Genomic DNA, 20,661 nt, shown 5'->3' with positions numbered 1-20,661 from the left:
CTGGTAAGTTCTGTAGAAAGGAGACCTTTTAAACTCTGCGTTTTCCAGACTTTTATGACCACAAACCCTGTTGGCTGGAATCACCTCTCCATGTCCCAGGGAACACCATGGGGAAACAGTGCTGTAAATCCCAGGTTCGCTGATAGAGGATGGGTCAGAGCCAGACATAGCTTGTACCCAGTGGAATTGTTTCTGATGTCTGAATAAGATCTGTTTATATTCTTCCATGGGGTCACCTTGTAGCGCCCAGAGTTTTCTTTCTCAGGCTAATGGCTTTAATTTCAAGAGACTCAGAGCCCACAGAGGGAATCTCTTACATTCCAGATTGTGTCCCCAAGGTCTGGTCCCAGGACCTCAGAGCCCGGTTAACCCAGGACAAGTGGCGTCTGACACTGATTCTGTCCCACCTGAAAAGCTTGTCTGGCTCTGTTTGACCCGTCCTCTCTCAGCGAATCTGGGATTCCATACTCCGCTATTATCCTCTGAGTTCCTCAGAAAGATGCTTATCTCATTTGGAGAATGTGATTGAGCCTGAGTCATCACACACTTGGGCCATTTTTAATCAAAAAGAGTTGATAAACTTCGGCAGAGCCGGCCAAAACAGAACTTGGCACATCCATTGAGATGTGGCCACTTTGAAGCCATGTGACCGGAGGCAAGCTGCCAAATGAATTTTTAGCTTTCAAAATATCACATCCATAGTAATACGTGGAACAGCTATGCGGACTTTAGCACTGACCTCACCTCAGGGTTAGTGTGGAAACACAGAGAGGGGTGGGGAAGCCTAGGGATGGAGGGAGTATTCCTGCTCTAGACGTGACTTATGAGCTGGGGAGAGAGAAGCTGACACATTAATGGTTTGTTTGCAGGGCCACCGGATGGGTGGGAATCAAAGTACTCAGAGCACTGAGCTGTGTGGTGTGAAATGCCCTGGACTATGGCGGAGAGGAGACCACTATCCCACTGACCCAATGACAATCTGAATAATTTCAGGTCAAGAAATGAATAAACAAACATATATCAGGACCTACATTACTCAGTGTTCTTGTGAACATAAAAGATGCAGATTTTTCAGAAATGTCAATGCCCTGGGGAAAACGTGTATATGTGTGTGTGTGTGTGTGTGTGTGTGTGTGTGTGTGTTCATAACAGATATTTGGAGAACACTGAAATGTAAGAATTACATAAACATTTCTTTTTTTAAGATTCTGAAGTAACTCTTTTAATTTAGTATTATGAAATAAGTACAGGGAGTCCTCACTTCACATCTTCGATAGGTTAGGTTTTTTTGATCTGTGGTGAAATCATGTGCAATAAAACCGATTCCCATAGGCTAATTGAGGAGTTCAGTTCCTGTGGTCGCTCAACGACGTGCTTCAAAGACCTGCTGTATTATATTGTGAGTTGCCGATAAATTGCTCGTGTTTGGTGTTTCACGTCTATAGGTCTGCCTGCTTTTCAGACTCCCATTATACGATTTGCTAATTAAATTTAGTGATTGATGCTTTCCTTCATTTTGTTCCCATGGAGCTACAAGCTACTGACCTTTGAGAATCTAGCCTCTCTTACTTGTCACCAGTTATGACAGGACGAAATGGGGTGGGTGGGGTGGGGGAGAAGAAATCACTCAGGTTACAGTCAAACGGTTATGTCGTTGGGATTTGTGGCTTCTACTCCCTCTTCTCCTGACTTTTCTACCACACACTTTTCTATTGGAATTGCCTTGTTCATTCAGCCTTTCTGGGTCATTACTATCCCTGGGGTCTGCTTCCTAGTTTGTCACTTAAGGGCAGTTCTGTGCTTCAATACTCCCAAGATACGGAATCCTGAACGGGTGCTGGCACCTAGGACGTATACAAAACACTTATCATCTCACAGTGTGAAGAGGTCCTTTAGGGGACTAAAGGTGACACGAAAGCCATAGGGTGGGAAGACACCACCGAATCTAGAGGTTCATAACCTAGAATTCACAACAGTAGTTTGGAGATCCTTGAGATGTGAGAAGACCTTTCAAAAGGCCCATCCCTCCCTAAGGAATCACCACTGTAATTCCTTTTTGATCCCCGGTGAAGTAAAAATCAGTACACACACACACATAGCCAAGATGAGGGTGGTCAGGCCAACAAAAATGTCAAGAGTCCTTGCTCTGGGCTGGAATTAAAGCACCGGAGAGTGACATCATTCATTTCCTCGTGCAAATCTGCAGCCATGGTGGGTCATGACACATGTGCCCAATCACTTTTTAAAAATGGGCATACAAATTCATTCACACCACACACAGTTTTGTTTGGAAAGAAAATCCCTCATACATATGAATTGCACCAGGTCAAAACAATAAAAGTTATCCTTGGTGGAGAAAAGATGGGAAAATCCTCATGAAGCTCAATGAAGAAATGTTACAATGAAGAATCTGAGGCCAGTCATTGGCAAAATTGGCACCAAGATGAATAAAACAGTTCAAGCTCCTTTTTTTTTTTATATATATAGGAGATAAAGAAGTCAGAAAAAAAATCCAGGGTTGGCCCTTTCTCTTTCTACCTACCTTCACATATTTAAAATATCATACATTTACCTTCACACACTTAAAATGCCATGCATTCATTGGTTCTAGTTCCTCAGGCCACTCTTTTACGACTCCCCAAACAGCTAGTCAGCCCCTGGGAAAGAAGAGTCAGTCCCATTGGTTAGTTTAGAAGCTTCTGTCAGGTCCTGGCCATCCGGTCACCACAGGCTGCATCTTGCACACTTGCCAACTGAAATGCACATTTCCAGATTTGCAATTCTACACGAGCCACAGTGCCTCTCAACTTTTATCTCTTCCACCATAGTCTAACCCCTGGAACTGCAGAGCTAGGGAGGGTGATTAGCCAAAGTTAATGGACCAAATTGCCTGCCTAATCCACTCAATGCTCCCGGGAAGGCTTCAAATCCACTTGCCGTTCTGAAGAGAGTGACAAACCAGAGCCCTCTAATGACTCTCCCTGGCTGAACTCCAAGGCCATCTTCCAAGTCAGAGCTAAGGACAGCCCCGAGGGGTGGGGTGTGTGGGGGTGTTGCTGTCAGAAAAGCTGCGTTACTGGAAGAGTGTAGATTTACCTCAGGGAAATGTCCAAAGCCCTCCGTGTTCCCTACCGCAGGAGCCTGCCCATGTCCCATCCAACCAACATCAAAACTTAATCTAACGTTCAAATGGTTAAACATAAATCACCTATGGAGAAAAATTTGCCTGTGACTTCCTGCATGCTAAGACTGAATATGGACAATTAGATATTTGGTAGCTCATCGCAGGAGCCACAACCCCTGAAAACATAACTTCTTTGTTAGACCAATGCCTGATATTGCAGGCGTCTTTAGGGGTAAGAATTTTAGGTCAGAGAGCAGCAGAAACCCGGCTGAGACGGTGGCCCTGCTTTTCCCCTCACCCTTGGGCCTCTCCTGCTTGTCAGTAGATCTCACCTTAACAGTCACTTCCTTGGGAAGGTCTTCCCTAAATGCCTTGCATCAATTTCCACCCTCTTCTACACTCCCCTCCTATAATGACTGCGAGTTCACACGAGGCCCGTCGACCTGGTCGTAACACCACCGGACTGTGTGCTCCTTTGCAGCTCGACCTGCTCCTTTCTCTCTCTGTCCTCGGCACCCAGAACAGTGCCTGCAAATTGTATTCACTAAGTAGTTGATAAATGAATGACTGCATGAATGAGACAAGGTATGAACATCTTGGGAGACTGACTCACCCATGTCAAATGATAGAAGTAAAATGAATTTGAATTTAAAGAGTTCTTTTCCTTTCTATGGGCATTTCTATGCACAAAAACAAGGGCCAGCCACTCAGTTTGCATTCCACAAAATATTTTTTAAGATCCCTGGTGAGCAAGTGCCCCGTCTTCAGGAGGTGAATACACACACACGCTTGTAAGACTGACTGACCTGAAAACAAAAGTAAAGGGTAGAAACCCAGCCTATATCTTCAGGCCACAAAGGGGAGATGGTGTGGCCTGATGGGAAGTATATGATTTTGAGAGTCAGAGAGAACTGGGTTCTGATTCCAGCTCTGTTATTTACGGGCTACGTGTCCTTCAGGGAATTAATCCATCTCTACGAATCAGTTTTCCCATTTGTAAAACAGGCATATCGCACTTGCATTGTCAGGTTTGTATGAAAATTGAATCAAAACAATGTGAGCAATGTTCCCAATATGGCCCCAAATTCTCTACTGTTAGTGACACATGGATATGCACCTATACTCACTGCAAAGAGGCACATTTGCTTTCTGGCTTGTTGTGTGGAATACAGAAAATCCAACTATATGTTCAATATTCACAGTGCACATACTGACTCCATGATAACAGCGATGACCAAGGTCTGTCTATTGTGCAGAAACGACTAATATGTACAACAGAAGTACCAAATGTGTACTTTTCTCCAGGTGATTCTCCTAAAAGGCCTGCAGGAGTAATAGGAAAATGCCTGGATTCTGATGCCACGATACATGCGAAAGCGCTGCGTGGACGATGGTGAGCCTTTCACAATATGTGAGAGACAGATCTGAGACTCTGAAAGGGGCTTTGCTTCTAAAAGAGCAGCTCACCTTCTTGGCATAACACTTGTCAGAAAAATCAAGTTAAAAGGATTAATATCCTCACACGACACATTTCACAGTGACATAAAGCTTCACCCTTTGGTAGCCTCTTGTAAATCATAAGTCTAAGGCGCAATTTGTCTTAAGTCCATTCTTGCCCCTTACAACCCCTTCTCCACAATGCAGCCAAAATGATCTCTTAAAAATCTAAATCAGATCATGTCACTGCCCTGCTGAAAACCTTTCTATCACTTCTCTTAGAATCAAATCCCAAGTCAACCAGGCTTGTAGGATCAAGCTCTAGTCTCCTTTAACTTCATCTCATACCCCTTTCCTTTCTTCCCTGCTCACTACACTCTAGCCACTTGGGCCTTCTGGCTCTTCTTCTAACACACCAGACTTCTTCCTGCCGCAGGGCCTTTGCACTAGCTGTTTCCTCTGTATACGATGATGCTCTTCCCTGGGTTATTTGCATGCAGGGTCCTTTCAGCAGTCAAAGCAAATCTTCAGAGGCCTCTGATGATCCCATCTGCAGTCATTCTCTCTGCTCCTTATGCATGTATCTCTCTCTATTTCCTTCACAGCACTAATGGGTTTTGGTTAATTGTCTGCATTCTCCGTGCCCTCAAAATGTAAGCTCCCAGAGGATAGGGAACAAGTCCGTCTTCTCATTATTGGATCCCTGGCAGCTAGAACACGGAGTGCCTGTTAAATAATTGAATGAACAAGAGCTCGAGCCCACAATAGATTTTAGTTATGGTATATAGCCAGAAGGGAAAAAATATGATCTTTAGTATAAGATCCTTTTCTTAAGTCTTCATTTTCATCCCCAGTGTTGTCTTTATTCAGAGAGATCCAATGACCATGTTGACGACTCACCCAACAACCTAGCCTGGAAATTTCTGACATCCTCCTCGAAATGTCCGATTTTTCACTTTTGGGCTATTTCAAACTACCTACTTCTCCTTTCGTAACCTTAAATGTCAATAGTCCACCTGCGATCATAAACTTCTTGCCATCTAGTTTTCTTACTTTCATTCCACTCCAAGCCTTGGGACATAGGAAGCCTCACTGGTAAGTAAGCCAGGGCTCAGGGAGCCAGACGTCAAATCAGAGGTGACAGCTCCTGCCACATGGGGAATCAGGGGTGCAAAGCATGAGTGATGAGGGCTTCTCAGAGCAAACTGGACCCCAGAACCCAGACTAGGCTGAAGTGGAAACTTTAACCCAAACGGACACAGCTATCGGGGCAGGGAAGATGCATGACATGCAAACCAAGGAAGATTCCTGAAGTGTAGACAAAGGCCTGCAAGGCTCACATCAGGGGCCAGACATAGTTCTTAGGGCAGTAACTGCTCCTCCAAACCTCTGACAGACTTCTGAGATGGGTAGTGGGGAGGCGGCAGGAGTTGGGGTTCTCCTCCTGGGAAATCCAGAGCTCTCTTATCAGCTGTGACAATCTGGCTTCTGACTTCACCACCTCATCAAATCCATCTCTTGCCAACGATGTTCTTCCATCCAATTCCAGTCGGTAGGTTTCAGTCTTTACCTTCCTGGTCTTCTCGGCTACATTGGACATTGTTGATAACGCCTTCCTTCTCAAAATGCTCTCCAGGCTTCCATGACCCCACATTCCCTAATTCTCTTCACATCAATTCACGTCCTCTCTGCCTCTGTCATGGGATTCTTACTCTCTTTCACCTCCCATCTGGGGTCCCCTCCAGGTCTCTCTTGTACCTTGTTTTATTTTACAGATTCTCTACTGTGACGTCTTCCACTAGCACGGCTTCAAGTAGCACTCAGATTCTGAGGGCTGCCAGATTTACATCCCTTGTACAATTCTTTTACGTATGAGCTTTCAAAGTGTGTGCTCACTAGCCTTTTGGGTATGTCTCCCGAGACATTTCCCAGGCACCTCCTGTCCCAGACTGAATTCCTAGTGTCTCCCACTCAGTCTCCTTCCATTCCAGTATTGCTGATTTCAGTGGACAGTTCCACAACCCACTCACTCACCCAAGCAAAAAACCTAGAAGTTAGACTTGATTGCTTCCTCTCCCTTACCACCCACATCCTTCACTTCACTCATTCATTCATTTATTCATTCATTCAACAAACTAATTAAGCCCTGTTATTTGCCAGGTGTTATTCTAAGTGTAGTCTAAACAGTGGTAAGTCAAACAGATATACTTTCTATCTTCATGAAACATAAACTACCAGCTGACTTTACCTCTGAAGTGCTTCTTTTCTCTGTCCTGCCTTCTCTTTTATTACCAGTAGTAGGTACTCAATTAGTCTTTATTGAATGAACAAATACATGAGAATGTAACTATCTGAACATCTGCTGTCTATATAGCACAGATTATGGCACAGCTTACTGATGTCATTAAAAATATTTCTTGGTCTCTTGAACCTTGGTTTTGCTCGGGGCCTGCTCCAAACCCTTTGGAGTGTACTTTTTCTTCTAATAAACTGCTTTTTTTTTTTTTTTACTAATCTATCTATCTATCTATCTATCTATCTATCTATCTATCTATCTATCTTTATTTCTAAGCACCCATTATGAATCAATAGAAGCCAAAACATTTGGCCAATTTAGCTGGAAAATCCCCAGTGAAGCATTAGTATGTGTGATGTGTGATATGCAAACACTCAGGTGGTCTGGGCTTTCCGTGGAAAACTGACTGGGTGTTTTGACAGATCACAGTCTCAGCCAGACCAGTCCTGATCTCTTCCAGGCACACATTATGTCTCTGAATTGCACATATGGCTCCTTGACTTCGAGAATTAAACATCAGTGCAAACTCTGAGAGCTTATGATCATTTTAATTGACTTAATCATTCCCTAAATGTTATTACTGCCACTGATTTGCAAATATCAGTACACATTCACTGAGTCTTAAGTCTGACGACATCAAAATGAACTGAGATTATTCATGCTGGAGATGGCACAGATGGGGTATATCCAGGCAAAACTCAGGCATCATAAGAAATATATGATCTAGTTAAACACCAAGAATAATAATCTTTGACTAATAATGACATTTTTTACAATAACTATCGGATGACATCTGCTAATATCTTCAGGAAATCAGCAAAGAAATATTTCAGCTATTCCTATATCAATTTTACCAGACCAGTCCATCATTGAATAAAACCAAGCATCTCCACCTCTCTCTTCTTGGTCCCCAATTATTAGTACAAAGCTTAGGTACAACTGAGATTATTACAGTTAGGAATTATCCCACTTTCCACAATCGACTTAAATGGAAAGTTTTGCAAATGGAAAGACCAAAAATAAGAAAGACAAAAAACCGAGAGAGAATTTTACAGAGTTACAGAGGTATTCAGGGTGAGGCATGTGTCTCCTCTCTAAATAAGCAGCATCCAGGCTGAAGCTAAAAATAGGCAAAGGAAGCAGAGAGGGTACGGTCAGCTGGGCACACACCCACTCCAGGAAGTATATATGAGGGTGTAGTTTTATATAATAGCCAATTGTACTATGCACACCAGTTCAGGGATGGAAAGAAGTAGGCACTGAAATCAGCACTGGCCTGTGTGGGCATGATAATTTTGGGGAAAATGAAACACTCACAAAAGAACAGTAAGGACCTCAGGCACGCAGGCGGGGTTCGACCTGCATCTTCCCCAGTGGAACCTGGTCCATGCATTGCTCCTTAGCTCCTTCATACGGAACTGGAAGGCACTGAGGTTAAGCTGGCCTCAGCGTGTCCTGTCCATCTCTCAGCTGCAGAAGACTTTCAGCCATGTAACCTTTTCCAGTCTAACTGTCTTCAAGCAGTGAAACACAGGTTTTTGTCACCCACAAGTGACTGAGTTCAGGTCCATGCACTGAAACAAGGAACCCACACCGGTCTTCATAAAGCGCCTGACACTAGTGGTTTGGTTGATATACTTCATAATGCTCTCAGCTTTTGCTGGGCTCAGGAGCATATCAGAAACGGTTTGCAAGTCATATACACTGGCTTTTACAAATTGTTTCTTTATCAAAGTACAGTGGAGTTCCACCATTTAACTTACAATGAATTCAACTATATGTGCTTGACCTCAATGATGAAAGGGAAGACCCATATTAGAGCAGTGGTTGTGCCCGTGTTCTGATACTAAGAGCACCTCTGAATGCTCTTGGATCAGCCTCGGTTCTCCGGGGCCTGAGTCTGAGCATCTCATTGGATTTAGTGAGATCCCAGTATTTGAAGAAACAATTGTTAAAATAATTTGGCTCTTGATGGTGTATCCCTATGTATTGACCTTGCCACCCTATTCCTCATCGAAGATGCAAAGCCACACGAAACAGTAATAGGATTATATGCACAGCTTTGAAATTGCATGTTACCCCTGAACGCTCGGACCCCGCCCTGGGCATCCCTTGGCGTTGCTTTTACATTCCCACGTTAACAGTGCCCTCCTGATTTTAAATTTCAGAGGGAAACTCAGAAGTCGTAGTCTGCCAGCAACCTAAAAAAAGATAGCATTCTCATGGACTTGATGAATACATGAGAATATACTTTTTTCTTGCTGGTTTAATAACATCTGGTTTATCTTTTCCAACATGAGTAATTTTGTGTGTGTAAAATTATAATTCAGCTTCACATGCCATTTATTTTTAGCTAGGTCAAAAAATAAATAAAAGGAAAGGGTGTTGGGAACACTCAATATATTTGGCAGGTATATTTGGCATTTCTTGACGTTGCATACAAAGGTTACTTCTGTCCTGTGGAGATATGTTTGATCACTGGCAATTATGTTGCTCAGCAGAGAAAAGGTTAGAGGCGAATGAGGCGTCTGGGTTGAGCATGCAGTTGGCTAACCAGAAGAAGGAAGCCAGGACTTACGTTCTGTTTCCCCACTATGTTATCGAAGGGCAGTTCGGGGCTCCAGGATCCTTCTGTGAATGTCACCCCACTGTTTCTCCTGTCTGAGGAGCTCACGGACTCCTTGACAATGTCTTCGGGCAGGGACAGCAGACTCTCCTCAGGCTGCTTAATTAGATAGGTCTCTATATTATGCTTCCTCAGGAATTCGTTCCTCTCTTTCCCGTGACCCTCTTCCACGTTATAGTCGCCATTGAGGCAGTCCAGTGTGGCTTTGGAAATATGAATCCTCCTGTGTGCACAAAGCATAGGTAATTATACATTCCCCATGTGGCCAGCAATGGCCATCGCTGTTTTTCTTTTTTGTCCTGTGCAAAGCCAACATGAGGGCTGCACATGGGCACTGTGACAACACAGCCAGCCTCAAGGGCAATATCTGTGCCCCTGAAAAGGCAGAAAGAATCAAAGAAAGCAGAAGTACAAGCATAAATCAATGAGCAGGCTATCGCTGACTTCTCCCCAAGGGACTCCACCCTCTGATGGAATACAGCCCCACTTCAGCACTTCTTTTCGCTTTTCTTATGACTGTCAGATCCCACCAACCTTTAAGAATCAGTGTTTTTTCTTTTTTTTCAGTGCTGTTGATTAGCTAGAAAAACAAGTTCCGTAAGTGTTTCTGAAGCCCATCGTCCAAAATCACCATGCAACAATGAAGTTTAGTGTGTTGGAACTTTTACTGTCATTTCTTTCATATATTTGCCTTGTGTCTCCAACTTGTCTAAAATCTTCTCCAAAACAAAGGCAGGTCTTATAAGTCCACAGAGCTAGAGAGATGGAGGGTTTTTCGGGAAAACCACTGTCAGATGCAATTCGCCCTGAAACGGGTAGGTGTTAAGGAGCAGAGAACAAAGCTGTGGACACTTGCAGCCTGGCAGCTGCCTAGGCTCACTCACAAGGTAAGTGACTCATTCCTGCTGTCATCAGCCACGAGTCAAGTTTCTTTTTTGGAAAAACAACAGATGACATCGAAGGCCTCACAGATCAGACTGGAATCGTGGAAATTTCACATGGTAAATCATTCTGGGAAGAGTTTGTGCTCCTAACAGTCTACCTCAGTCATATGACTTCTTGTGGTGTATGTGGTGTGAGCAGACATGCCTGGTGGTTATAAGCATGGGCCTGACCACACTGCTGGATGCCAATCCTTGCTCTGCCACTTGTTAGCTGAGAAATCTTGAGCAAGCTCCTTAAGCTTTCTATGAGTGCATTTTCTCATCCATAAAAACGGGAAAAGCAAGAGTACCCATTTCTTAGGGTCACCGTAGTATTATAAGGGTTGAATTGCATAAGGTAGTCAAAAATAGAGCATGGCACACTGCATGTATTATAAAAGCAAATGCTTAAATTATTAGGAGCATTCCAAAAAATGGCACTGCGAGCATATTACTGCTGTTTCTTCCATGCCTCCTCAAGGTTTATAGGAGACAGGCTAAGTTCTGAGCAAGGTCTCTAAGACCTCCACTCTCTGGGCCCCGTCTTGGAAGCTCATTTTCTGACATTCCTCTACTACAGTACCCTACCGTCTCTCTAGCTCATTATGTCATTGGTATTTCTTCAAATTTAAGGTGTTACTTTATGCCTACTAAACTCAGAACAAGACTTTTCCTCTGCCTAGAATGCTCTCCCCGTGTTGTCTACATGACAATTTCCTACTCCCTGATTCAGCTCTGAAGTCATTTCCTCAGTGCTTCTTTGAACGAATGAATGAACGAACGAACAAATATTTTGCGTGGCTTTGTGATTTGAGAAACAATATACCCAAGGAAACACTGAATGTCTTTACAGTGGCATTTCCAAATGCATCGTGCTTTTAGTACTCGCTCTACTTGCCCTTCTTACCCATTTTGCTAAATTCCTGCTTGTAGACAGAAGAGCTCACTGCAAAGGACATGTAAAAAAAAAAACCAAACCAAAACAAAAAATTACAAATAATGCATTTCGGATCATTTAAGGCACATTCTCCACATTTGCCAAATTACTATGCTTGTATATAGTCACTGATATCAAGGTGAGATATTAGAAATAAAACACGTGAAATATAAACCTCCTCCTTGAGAAATGCGCTGAATCAGCACAAAATATCCTCATGATGAATTTTGTTAACACATCGGAAATCAGCGGTGTTGACTTAGGAAAACAGAAAAGTCATTTGCCCTTCCAGTAAATGGATGTCCCAGTCTTCTGTCTCTGGTCAAGTTCAGAGCTAGGTGCTAGGAAGTTGTCTTTTTCTCTCAGGCCAAGTGAAACTCCTGGAAGGGCTTTGTAAATTCTGATGGCTGATTTTCTTTTCAAACATTTAAGTTACATATCAACCCCATTTGGTATTTTCTCTGGCTTCTACATTTTATTATTCTGCATCAGTGCGCATGGGGACTAATATTTGCATATACTAAACAAATATTATGTTTCCCACAGTGGAAGATATCCCTGCCTTCACTTGTTACTGAGTCTTCTGCTGAAGTTCTCATCAATTTAAGCTTAAATATTTTAATAGAAACTGGGGTTTAGATGTTCCTTTCCGTCTTTACTACTATGTCAAGCTTTGCAGTGAGGAATTGGCAGATGAAACTCTGGTGATTACATTTCCATCTACAGGAAATGAGTTCGGCAGTATTCTTGTCTATTGAATGTCAGGTAAACCTGACATTTCCTGATAATTTTAAATGCCAGGATATAATGATATATAATAATAATAGTGATGATACTAAAAAAGATCTAATAATTTAGTAATACTATTTTGCATAAATGTTATCTTGGAGCCAAAGGTATTACTACATGACTGGCTCCACGAATCATTGCATGTAATTTCTATTTTTCCAACAACTCTAGGTGATAGGCATTCCCTCCTGTCCCCTCCCCTCCCCATTTTACAGAAAGTGACACTCCCTTGGACACAATGATTAAATAACTGGCCCAAAGTTGTGTCCGTGGTAGGTGGCAGTGCTGGGTTGAGACAGCACTTAAGTTCTAACATCCTTCTAAGACCTTATATCTGTATCATACGGTAAATACTGCAAATATAGCCACAATTAATACAGAGAGGACCAAAAACATTTTAAGAAAGGAAAAAAACTATTCAAATTATAATACTCAATATATATCAATAACAAAAGATGAATACAAGTCACGTTTGACTTCTGCAATGACAAGAGGTGCTCAGAGTGGTTCCCATCAGCGTCCAGACATTTCTGATTATGGAGAACTACTGCTTGAGCAACGTTGACCCAAGTATCCACTTGTATACATGTTATTGCCACCTCCGGTATTTACTGAGCACAGGCCAAAGGGCTTTATGTGCATTATCTCACTGAACAAAAGCTCAAGAACGGTGGTCCTCAAAGTGTGGTACCAAGGTCAACGGCCTCAGCATCACTTGGGCACTTGGGAGAAAGATGTAATCGCTGTCCCACTCTAGACATAATGATCAGAACCCCTGAGGCTGGGGCCCAGCCACCTCTGGTTTAACAAACCCCAGGTGATTCAGACGCTGAGGCTGAGAATCACTGCTCTAGGGACCCAAGGCTCAGGGCGGTTCAGGAGTTTGAGGCTATATGGCTGGTGTCCGTGCAGAGAAAGGATTGTAATCCAATTCTCTGTGACTCCAGGGTCCAGACTCTCAACCACTGTGCATGGAGTTATACGACTCCCTCCCTCCCTTCCTTCCTTCCCTTTTTCCATGTGCCGTGCAGCGTGCTGAGCTCTGGGGACACAGTGAGGGCCTGGAAATTCATAATAAAAGGACAGCCCTGAGCAAACTGAACTGATAAATTAACAACAGGAGACAGCAGTGAGGCACTTAATAGTGCTGTTTATGTGACATATTTAACTTCTTTGAGCCTCAGTTTCCTCATTAAAATAAGGAAGGTAATATTTACTATGTGAGGTGCTGTAAGATGAAACAATGTGACGTTTTTATGATATTTAAGAGCCTGCGTAGTATAGTAGGTACTTATTACATGTTTAGAATTGGGGGCTAACTCGCCCGTTGGAAGGAAAAGTACGCTGAGTTCATTTGTTATATGTATTGATTGCTAGGAAGGAAAAACAACCAGACATCTAAAAAGCAAAAGAATATAAACCCAAACAATCTCAGACCATGGAGGGTTCAGACTTGGTATGACTATATTTCTGCATGTTGGCCCATCCCATGCCTAAGCAGACTGTATATTTGACAGAAGACTAAGAACTTTCTAAACACTATCTCATTTGAAACCAACTTGTTACGGTTCGTAATGCTTTGAGCCCAATTTTAAAGTGAAGAAACTGGGCAGGGAGATTTACAAACGTGCCTTCTGATAACTGGTAAGCAGTAAATACACCGCTCAAACACACACTATAAGGTTTCAATTGGATCACTTTTGTGTTTCCTCGTGTGCTCAAGAACATTAGCTAACCTGGCTTTCAGATACACCCCCTCCATGCCCCTCCATGCTGTGTGCTATGGTTTGAGGACATGCGTAATTCTCCATTCAGCGACACTTTTAAGGCAGAGGCTTGGGTCCATAGATACATCCGCAATCTGGTCTGCTTGACTGCAGCAGGCAGTTACTTGTGGAATTTAAGGATGTAAGAAGCCTCGCCGTGACACGTCACACTTACCTTAGTTCTAAATCGTCACGACAAACAGTGGTGACAGCCTGACGACAGTGAAGGGTCCCTTCTAAGGATGGTGACTGACATGGAGATATCAGCACACAGTTTACAAAATGCTCCCTACTCATTGCCCTGGATCATTTTCAGAAGAAATCTGTGTGGGGAGTTACGCCCACTTGGCAGATGCGAACACAAGCTCTCATGGAAAAGGGACAGAAAACCACGAGGAATCGTATCTCAAGTATTATCGTCTCTCTTTCTGTAGTGAGGAAAGTGGGGCTCAGAGAAGTTAAGTACTGGCCTGAGATCACACAGAGAGCACCATGAAAGCCACATTCCTGCTAAAATCACCTGCCAGGTTCTGTACCTGTTTTACATGACTGGCTGAAGATAACAGAGTGTAGTGTGGAGCACAGTGGAAATCCTAGTTTCTCTGATTCCACCTCCTGTGGGTTATTACCAATGAGAGCAGGTTACCCTATATGACATGTAATTAGCAAGGGATGATAGCAGATACCGGAGACCTTGAACTTCAAAGGCAGGGCTGGGGGAGGGAGGAAAGGCATGTATATAAATGTTCTATCTTACCTTTCTGTCTGTCAGTCTTTTATCATCTCTCAGAGAGGGAGGCTGTGACAAGTCAGTATAACTCACTGGTTCACATATACCTAAGATCTTATTAGGCCCAATCTGTGTCAACAGAATCTTAACATGATTTTTCAGTGTTCAGTGAGCCTTTCCAGGTCTCTAATGCCTTTGGGAATTCTGTACCCACCGATCTTGCAAGCCGCATGTGGAGAGCTGAGTTTTCAAGGTGTTAGGTCAGTAGGTCTTAATATTGGCTGCCCATGAGAATTGCTTTGAGAACTTAAAATAGATTCTGCTTTAAATGAATTGGCCTGAGACAACAGTATTTTTAAAATGCTCCTCTGTTGATTCTGATGTGAAGTCAAGTCTAAGGACCAATGCTACACAGGTTTGGGTCCTGAAACCTGAGTGTCATCCCACCATCTCCGTTGCCTATGGTGAATTTCACTAGACTTTTGGAGTCAATATTTGTATGACGTTTTCTTGTTCTGTCTCCTCCCAAATAATTGCTTCTTAGATTTATACCCCGAATTCTACACACAGAAAACCCACTCTCACAAAGTGAGCAAATGACAAGGGTTAAGAAAGAGAGGGCTTGGGGTGGTAGGATGGCTCAGTTAGTTAGAGCGTGAGCTCTGAACAACAGGGTTGGCGGTTCGATTCCCACATGGGCCAGTGAGCTGCGCCCTCCACAATTAGAGTGAAGACAACGAGCTGCCACTGAGCTTCTGGAGGGGCGGCCGGATGGCTCAGTTGGTTAGAGCACTACCGTGTTTCCCCGAAAATAAGCCCTAGCATGATTTTTCAGGATGACATCCCCTGAACAAAAGCCCTAACGCGGTTTTTGGAGCAAACATTAATATAAGACCCAGTCTTATTTTCCGGGAAACACGGTAGCTTTCAAATACAAGGTTGCTGATTCAATTCTTGCATGGGATGGTGGGCTGCGTGCACTGCAACTAATGATTGAAAAAACGGCGACTGGACTTGGAGCTGAGCTGCACCCTCCACAACTAGATTGAAGGACAATGACTTGGAGCTGATGGGCCCTGGAGAAACACACTGTTCCCCAATATTCCCCAATAATAATAATAAAAAAAGAACTTTGAAAAAAAGAAAGAGAGGGCTTAACTCTGGCTTACCCAGGGATTCCTCCAGATTCAAGTTTGTTCGCAATGTCCACATCCCAAGACCAGACATCAAACTGCCACTTCCGAAGGCCCAACACACCACACAGCACTGAGCCTGAGTGGATTCCAATTCGCATGTCAACGTCATGTTTCGTCCTTGACCGCACGTACCTGTTGACATAGGTGAACGGAGAGACACACGCATAAGGCCAGAGTGGGTACCCTTGGCCTTGGTGGCAGCCCCAGTTTTGCCTACTCCATAAATTCAACTCCTGCCTAATTATATGCCACCTCTTACGTGAAGCCTTCTTGGATTTCCTGATAACTGGAAGGATTCTCTTTTTCCTCCAAACTCCCCTAGCCTTTTACCTGAACTTTGAGGGGCCCTTATCACCCTTCTCCCCAAACCTGCTCATCCTATATAACTTGTCTCAACGAATAGCACCAACATCTTTCTCTACCCACTACTACCCAAATCTGGGATAGATTACAGATTCTTCACTTTATCACACATTTCATTTCCAACCTAAGTACTTAATTTTTACTCTGTTTCCTTCTCTCCATTCCTCTCCCCAGCACTCTCGTTCAGGCCACCCTCATGCTTCAGTCTGGTGTCCCCGCCTCACCTTCCAGCCCATCTTCTACACAATTACCGCAAACACAATGTGACCTTGTCACTCCATCATTCCTTGTTTCAAACTCTTTCCTGGCCTATTCCTTAAAGTCTCTGGGGCAGAGCGCTCACATCTCAGGGCTGAGCCGGGTCATCCGCTGGGAGGCAGGAAGACAATGTTACAATTTTCGTTCATAGCTTTTGTTTTTTATCTTGAAAAAGCTTTACCAACATTTGATACATGGTTTGACCTTAGTGTCTCCAGGGTCCGTGTAGGACCGTCCTCTGACTGTAAGCATGGAGGAGGCGTCTTAAGAAGTGAGGAGAATTTCTACCATTGAGGGCTTCTTCTAGGTAAACACATCCCTTCTTCATTTTCAGAGTATTTCAAACAACTTTAGTTCATGAGTTAAATGACCCCATTTATGTAGAAAGAAATTCAACTGGTAGAATATAATACTTTGAAATATAACTAGAAAAATCTTTGTTGCCACACAGAAATTCAATGGTTATTGTATTTCAAAATACTTAAAAGAGTTGTCAAAATTAAAGATGATTTATCCATTTTTCTTTGACAAAAAAGCAAGCGTTCCAAATTTGCTGCCTTTTCTGTGATAACAGGTTGCCATTAATATACTCTCTAGCAAATATTTGGAAAAAAACCAAACTTGCTTACTTTGTTTATCCAAACTAAAGATAACAATTTTAAGAAGTGGGAAAGTAACGGCTTTTCACAAAAAACATTTATGCTCTGAAGAGAGAAGTTTGAAAATGTTTTCATCTTTTTGGGAACTAGGTTGTCAAACATGAGTTATGTCACCTATCAAAATTCCCAGAGCTGCACATTTACTGCTATGTCTTCAGATCTTCCAAATGAAGAGTTTGAACCCATTTGTTAAAAACACAAACATTCTATTGTCCTCTAGAATGAGCTTGCAAGAATAACTCACAGACATCAAAGAAGAAAATTTATGACGACTTAAACAGAAGTTTGACATAAATGATTGAAAAATCGCCGTCAAGGGTGCAAATGCTACCCCAGAATCTGCCTGTGTTTCTAAGATATATATTTCGCTCTGATGGCTATTAGATCTAGGTATAGAAATAAGCTGAATTTGGAACCAAACCTTTGTATTATTGTAACACAAACTATTAAGATTTTAAAAAAAGAATCAATTGTATTCAAACCACTGCTTTCACTAAAAAAACAGTGAGAGCAGAAAAATTTTTATTTTATAATTAAATAAAAATATTTATAAGTATTATTCATTTCATTACTCTCCTTTAAAATCCATATTGCATGTGTGTCTTACACATGTTTTAAAATGTATGAATGTAATAGAATAGATTATAAATACAGTTGATAAATTATTCTAATAATTATTATTGTAATCACTTTTGATAAAGCTGGAGGATCAAAATATTCAGAAACCACTGGCTCATAAGATAAAATGGAAAATAGCTGGTCTGGAACACAAAATCCTGCAATTAGTAGTCTCATTTCTCATGCACACATTAGACTCCAGCCACACAAAGTATAAGTTGTTGCTGGAACTCTGTGCTCTTCTCCACCCGCTGGGCCCATGATATTCCCTCAGCCTGGAATGTCCATTCCCTCATTTAATGGAAGTCTGGATTACGTGCCTTTCCCAGTATTCCTATCGCATCCACATGAACAATAATTGGGGTACTGTATTGTAATTGTCTGTCTCCCCTACTGGACTCTAAACTAAATGAAGGTAGAGACTTTGCATGATTCATTGTCATGTACCTTTCTTAACACTGTACTGTATCTGAAACTTGGCCAACACTCAATAAACATTCACTGAATGGAAGGATGGAAGGATGGATGGATGGGTGCCCACCCATTCCACACCATTCATGTTGCCACATTACCTAAGCTCTGTGATAAAGAGTCTAATCTCCTTGAAGGCAACGTTTCTTTCTGAGCAATCCTTGTATGTCTCACAGCCTGGGGCCTTGCGTATAGCTACGTTTGAAAACATGACTCCACTTCTTTCGAAAGAATAAATGAAGGAATGATTCCACATACAAAACTAAGTCTTTGTATTCTCTGTTCCTAAGAAGCTGTGAGATCATACAAAGTTATTTAAACAAGAAAGTAAAGTTGAAATGAGAATATAGAGATATTGAAATAAATGAGTGAGAATATAGAAATATTGAAACAAATGAGATTTAGGAAGGAAGCAATAGACATTAGAAAGAATGCTTATCTATGACCATGAACGCATCTGATCTTGGAAGCTAAGCAGGGTCGGACCTGGTTAGTACTTCGATGAGAGAAAGAATGATTGTAGCTAAAGGGTGCCACCATCATGTCCCTGGGGACGATTTTAGTTTCCTGACCATTGTTTTAACTTTAAATTAAAAACTACATAGTACTTTTCATCCACAGATGATGAAAAGAGTAGAGGTCATCCGAAAAAAATTTAACGAGGCAAGAGGAGAAAAGCACCCAGCACTTGAGGGGAGCATTTCAGTTTCTGATGCATGTTTCCATCCAGCTTCTGGGAGGCAGGTCACAGGCGGTCGTCTCCTGTGTTCTCCACCAACTGTTCCTTGTGCTACAATATCCACGAACATGGTAGAATCACACTTTCCTGTGTATTTCACATTGTTTTGGGCCTTTAAAATGTGAACAGAAGTGATATGGGTCACTTCTGAGCCAAAGCTTTAAAAATCCGATCCACCACCCTCCTTCTTTGTTTTCTTCCTTCTGTGTCCATGGTCAGTCAAGGACGCTTGGTGATGGAGCCTTATTAACCTGGGCTCTTGAAAAAGGTGATTTTTGGTGGTACTCTGCCACTCCCCTAACTCTCCCATAATGGACAGGAAATGAGAGTGAAAAAGAAATCTTTGCTGTGGTAAGCCCCTGAGATTTGGGGGGGATGTTTGTTACTTCAGCACCACCAGGACTATCCTGACTGATATAGTCACTAGTAATCTCCACTCTTCTCGTTACACGTGATCCATGACAGTGTAGGGGCTAATCTGGACTCTCATGCCTGACTACCTGAGTTTTACACCTATCTCTACCCCTTACTAGCTGCATGACCTCAGGTAACTTACTTAACTTCTATCTATAAAATGGGAATAATGAGAGCATTGTCAGGATTAGGTGAATAAACACACATGGAGAGCTGAGAATAGCATCTGGGACATACTAAGTAGTGCTTGCTTGCTTATCATGTATGAGGGAACTGCAGCCTAAGGAAATGAAAGGATTTTGTTGTGGCCACATAGCTTATAAACAGGATTCTAGGACTAAACTGGCCCGGTTGTGTTTTTAAACCTCATGCTCTTTGCAACAGTGGTACAGTATGTGGCGTGTGAGCTTTGGCAAAAAGCTTGCTATGACCTTGAGTTCCACAGTTGTAAAATAAAGCTCTAGGTGACTGCTTCCTTCACTGAGCCTCCGTGAGCCCCCAAGGAGCTAACGGATGTTAAAGGGCTTTGCCAACTAATTGTGAGGGACGATGACACAGCACACCGTGCTAATGCCATTAGGTAATTAACATTACACGGGGAACGCACTGGAACATCTTAATGAAAACGCGATTCGATTTTTTTCTTCTACAAAACAAAAATCATAAGAAGAAGACTAAATTTATGGTACCTTTTTCTTTTTTCTTTGTTATGTCTGGGATTTGCCTTAAATTAAAGATTGGAATAAAACTATGTAATGAACAACTTACGGACACTGACCCTCTCTGTACCTGGTGGTTACACGGAAACACAAACACACACCATGTGTTTCAGGATCAGTTCTTGAGGGGAGGACCTTGGGGCATTTTTGAGGCGAAAATGGAGAGAATTCTGTTGTTACAAATCATGTTTAGTTCTTCCAAAACAAAACCCAGGGATGCTTGCTGTGCCTTATCAGCCACAAAGAAAGAGAAGATAGGTATAGATCCTCTGCCTTATAAACATCTGCACTTTCTCTTTCTTCTCCAAGCTCTGAGCTTCTGGAGGGCAGGGGAACTACGTTTCATTGCCACATGCCCAGCACTGAGCACAGCACTTAGCACAGAGGTACAATCAGTGCTCACAGTGTTTACCGAATTAATGGACAAAGCTGAAAGGCTTTCTTGCTTTGCAGACCCATGTTGTCCCAAGTTACTTCCCAGAGTCCCAGGGGAACCACAGAGGTGCCTCTGGACCTGCCACTTGGGGAGGGGGTGACCCTCCACATCTTCCCCCTCAAACAAAGCACCTTTGCTCGCCTCTGTTTTCCATGGTGGG

At 42.6% G+C, this 20,661-nt stretch overlaps 1 protein-coding gene across 3 annotated transcripts in view; it reads right to left on the bottom strand.

Moving 5' to 3' along the window:
- ADCY8 (adenylate cyclase 8) overlaps positions 1-20,661 on the bottom strand; it is a 173,028-nt gene that overhangs the window by 73,093 nt on the left and 79,274 nt on the right. For all 3 annotated transcript variants that reach the window (XM_019723897.2, XM_019723906.2, XM_019723925.2), the window contains exons 6-7: positions 15,798-15,956; positions 9,436-9,706 (exon numbers count right to left, since the gene is read on the bottom strand). In XM_019723897.2, the coding sequence (XP_019579456.2) occupies positions 9,436-9,706; positions 15,798-15,956 (430 nt within the window). The remainder of the gene's footprint in view (positions 1-9,435; positions 9,707-15,797; positions 15,957-20,661) is intronic.

Source organism: Rhinolophus sinicus, linkage group LG12, assembly GCF_036562045.2.
Source record: "Rhinolophus sinicus isolate RSC01 linkage group LG12, ASM3656204v1, whole genome shotgun sequence".
In the NCBI taxonomy this organism is placed as follows: Eukaryota; Metazoa; Chordata; class Mammalia; order Chiroptera; family Rhinolophidae; genus Rhinolophus; species Rhinolophus sinicus.
Note: the sequence above shows the minus strand (reverse complement) of the source record. Positions and strands in the feature narration are given on the sequence as shown.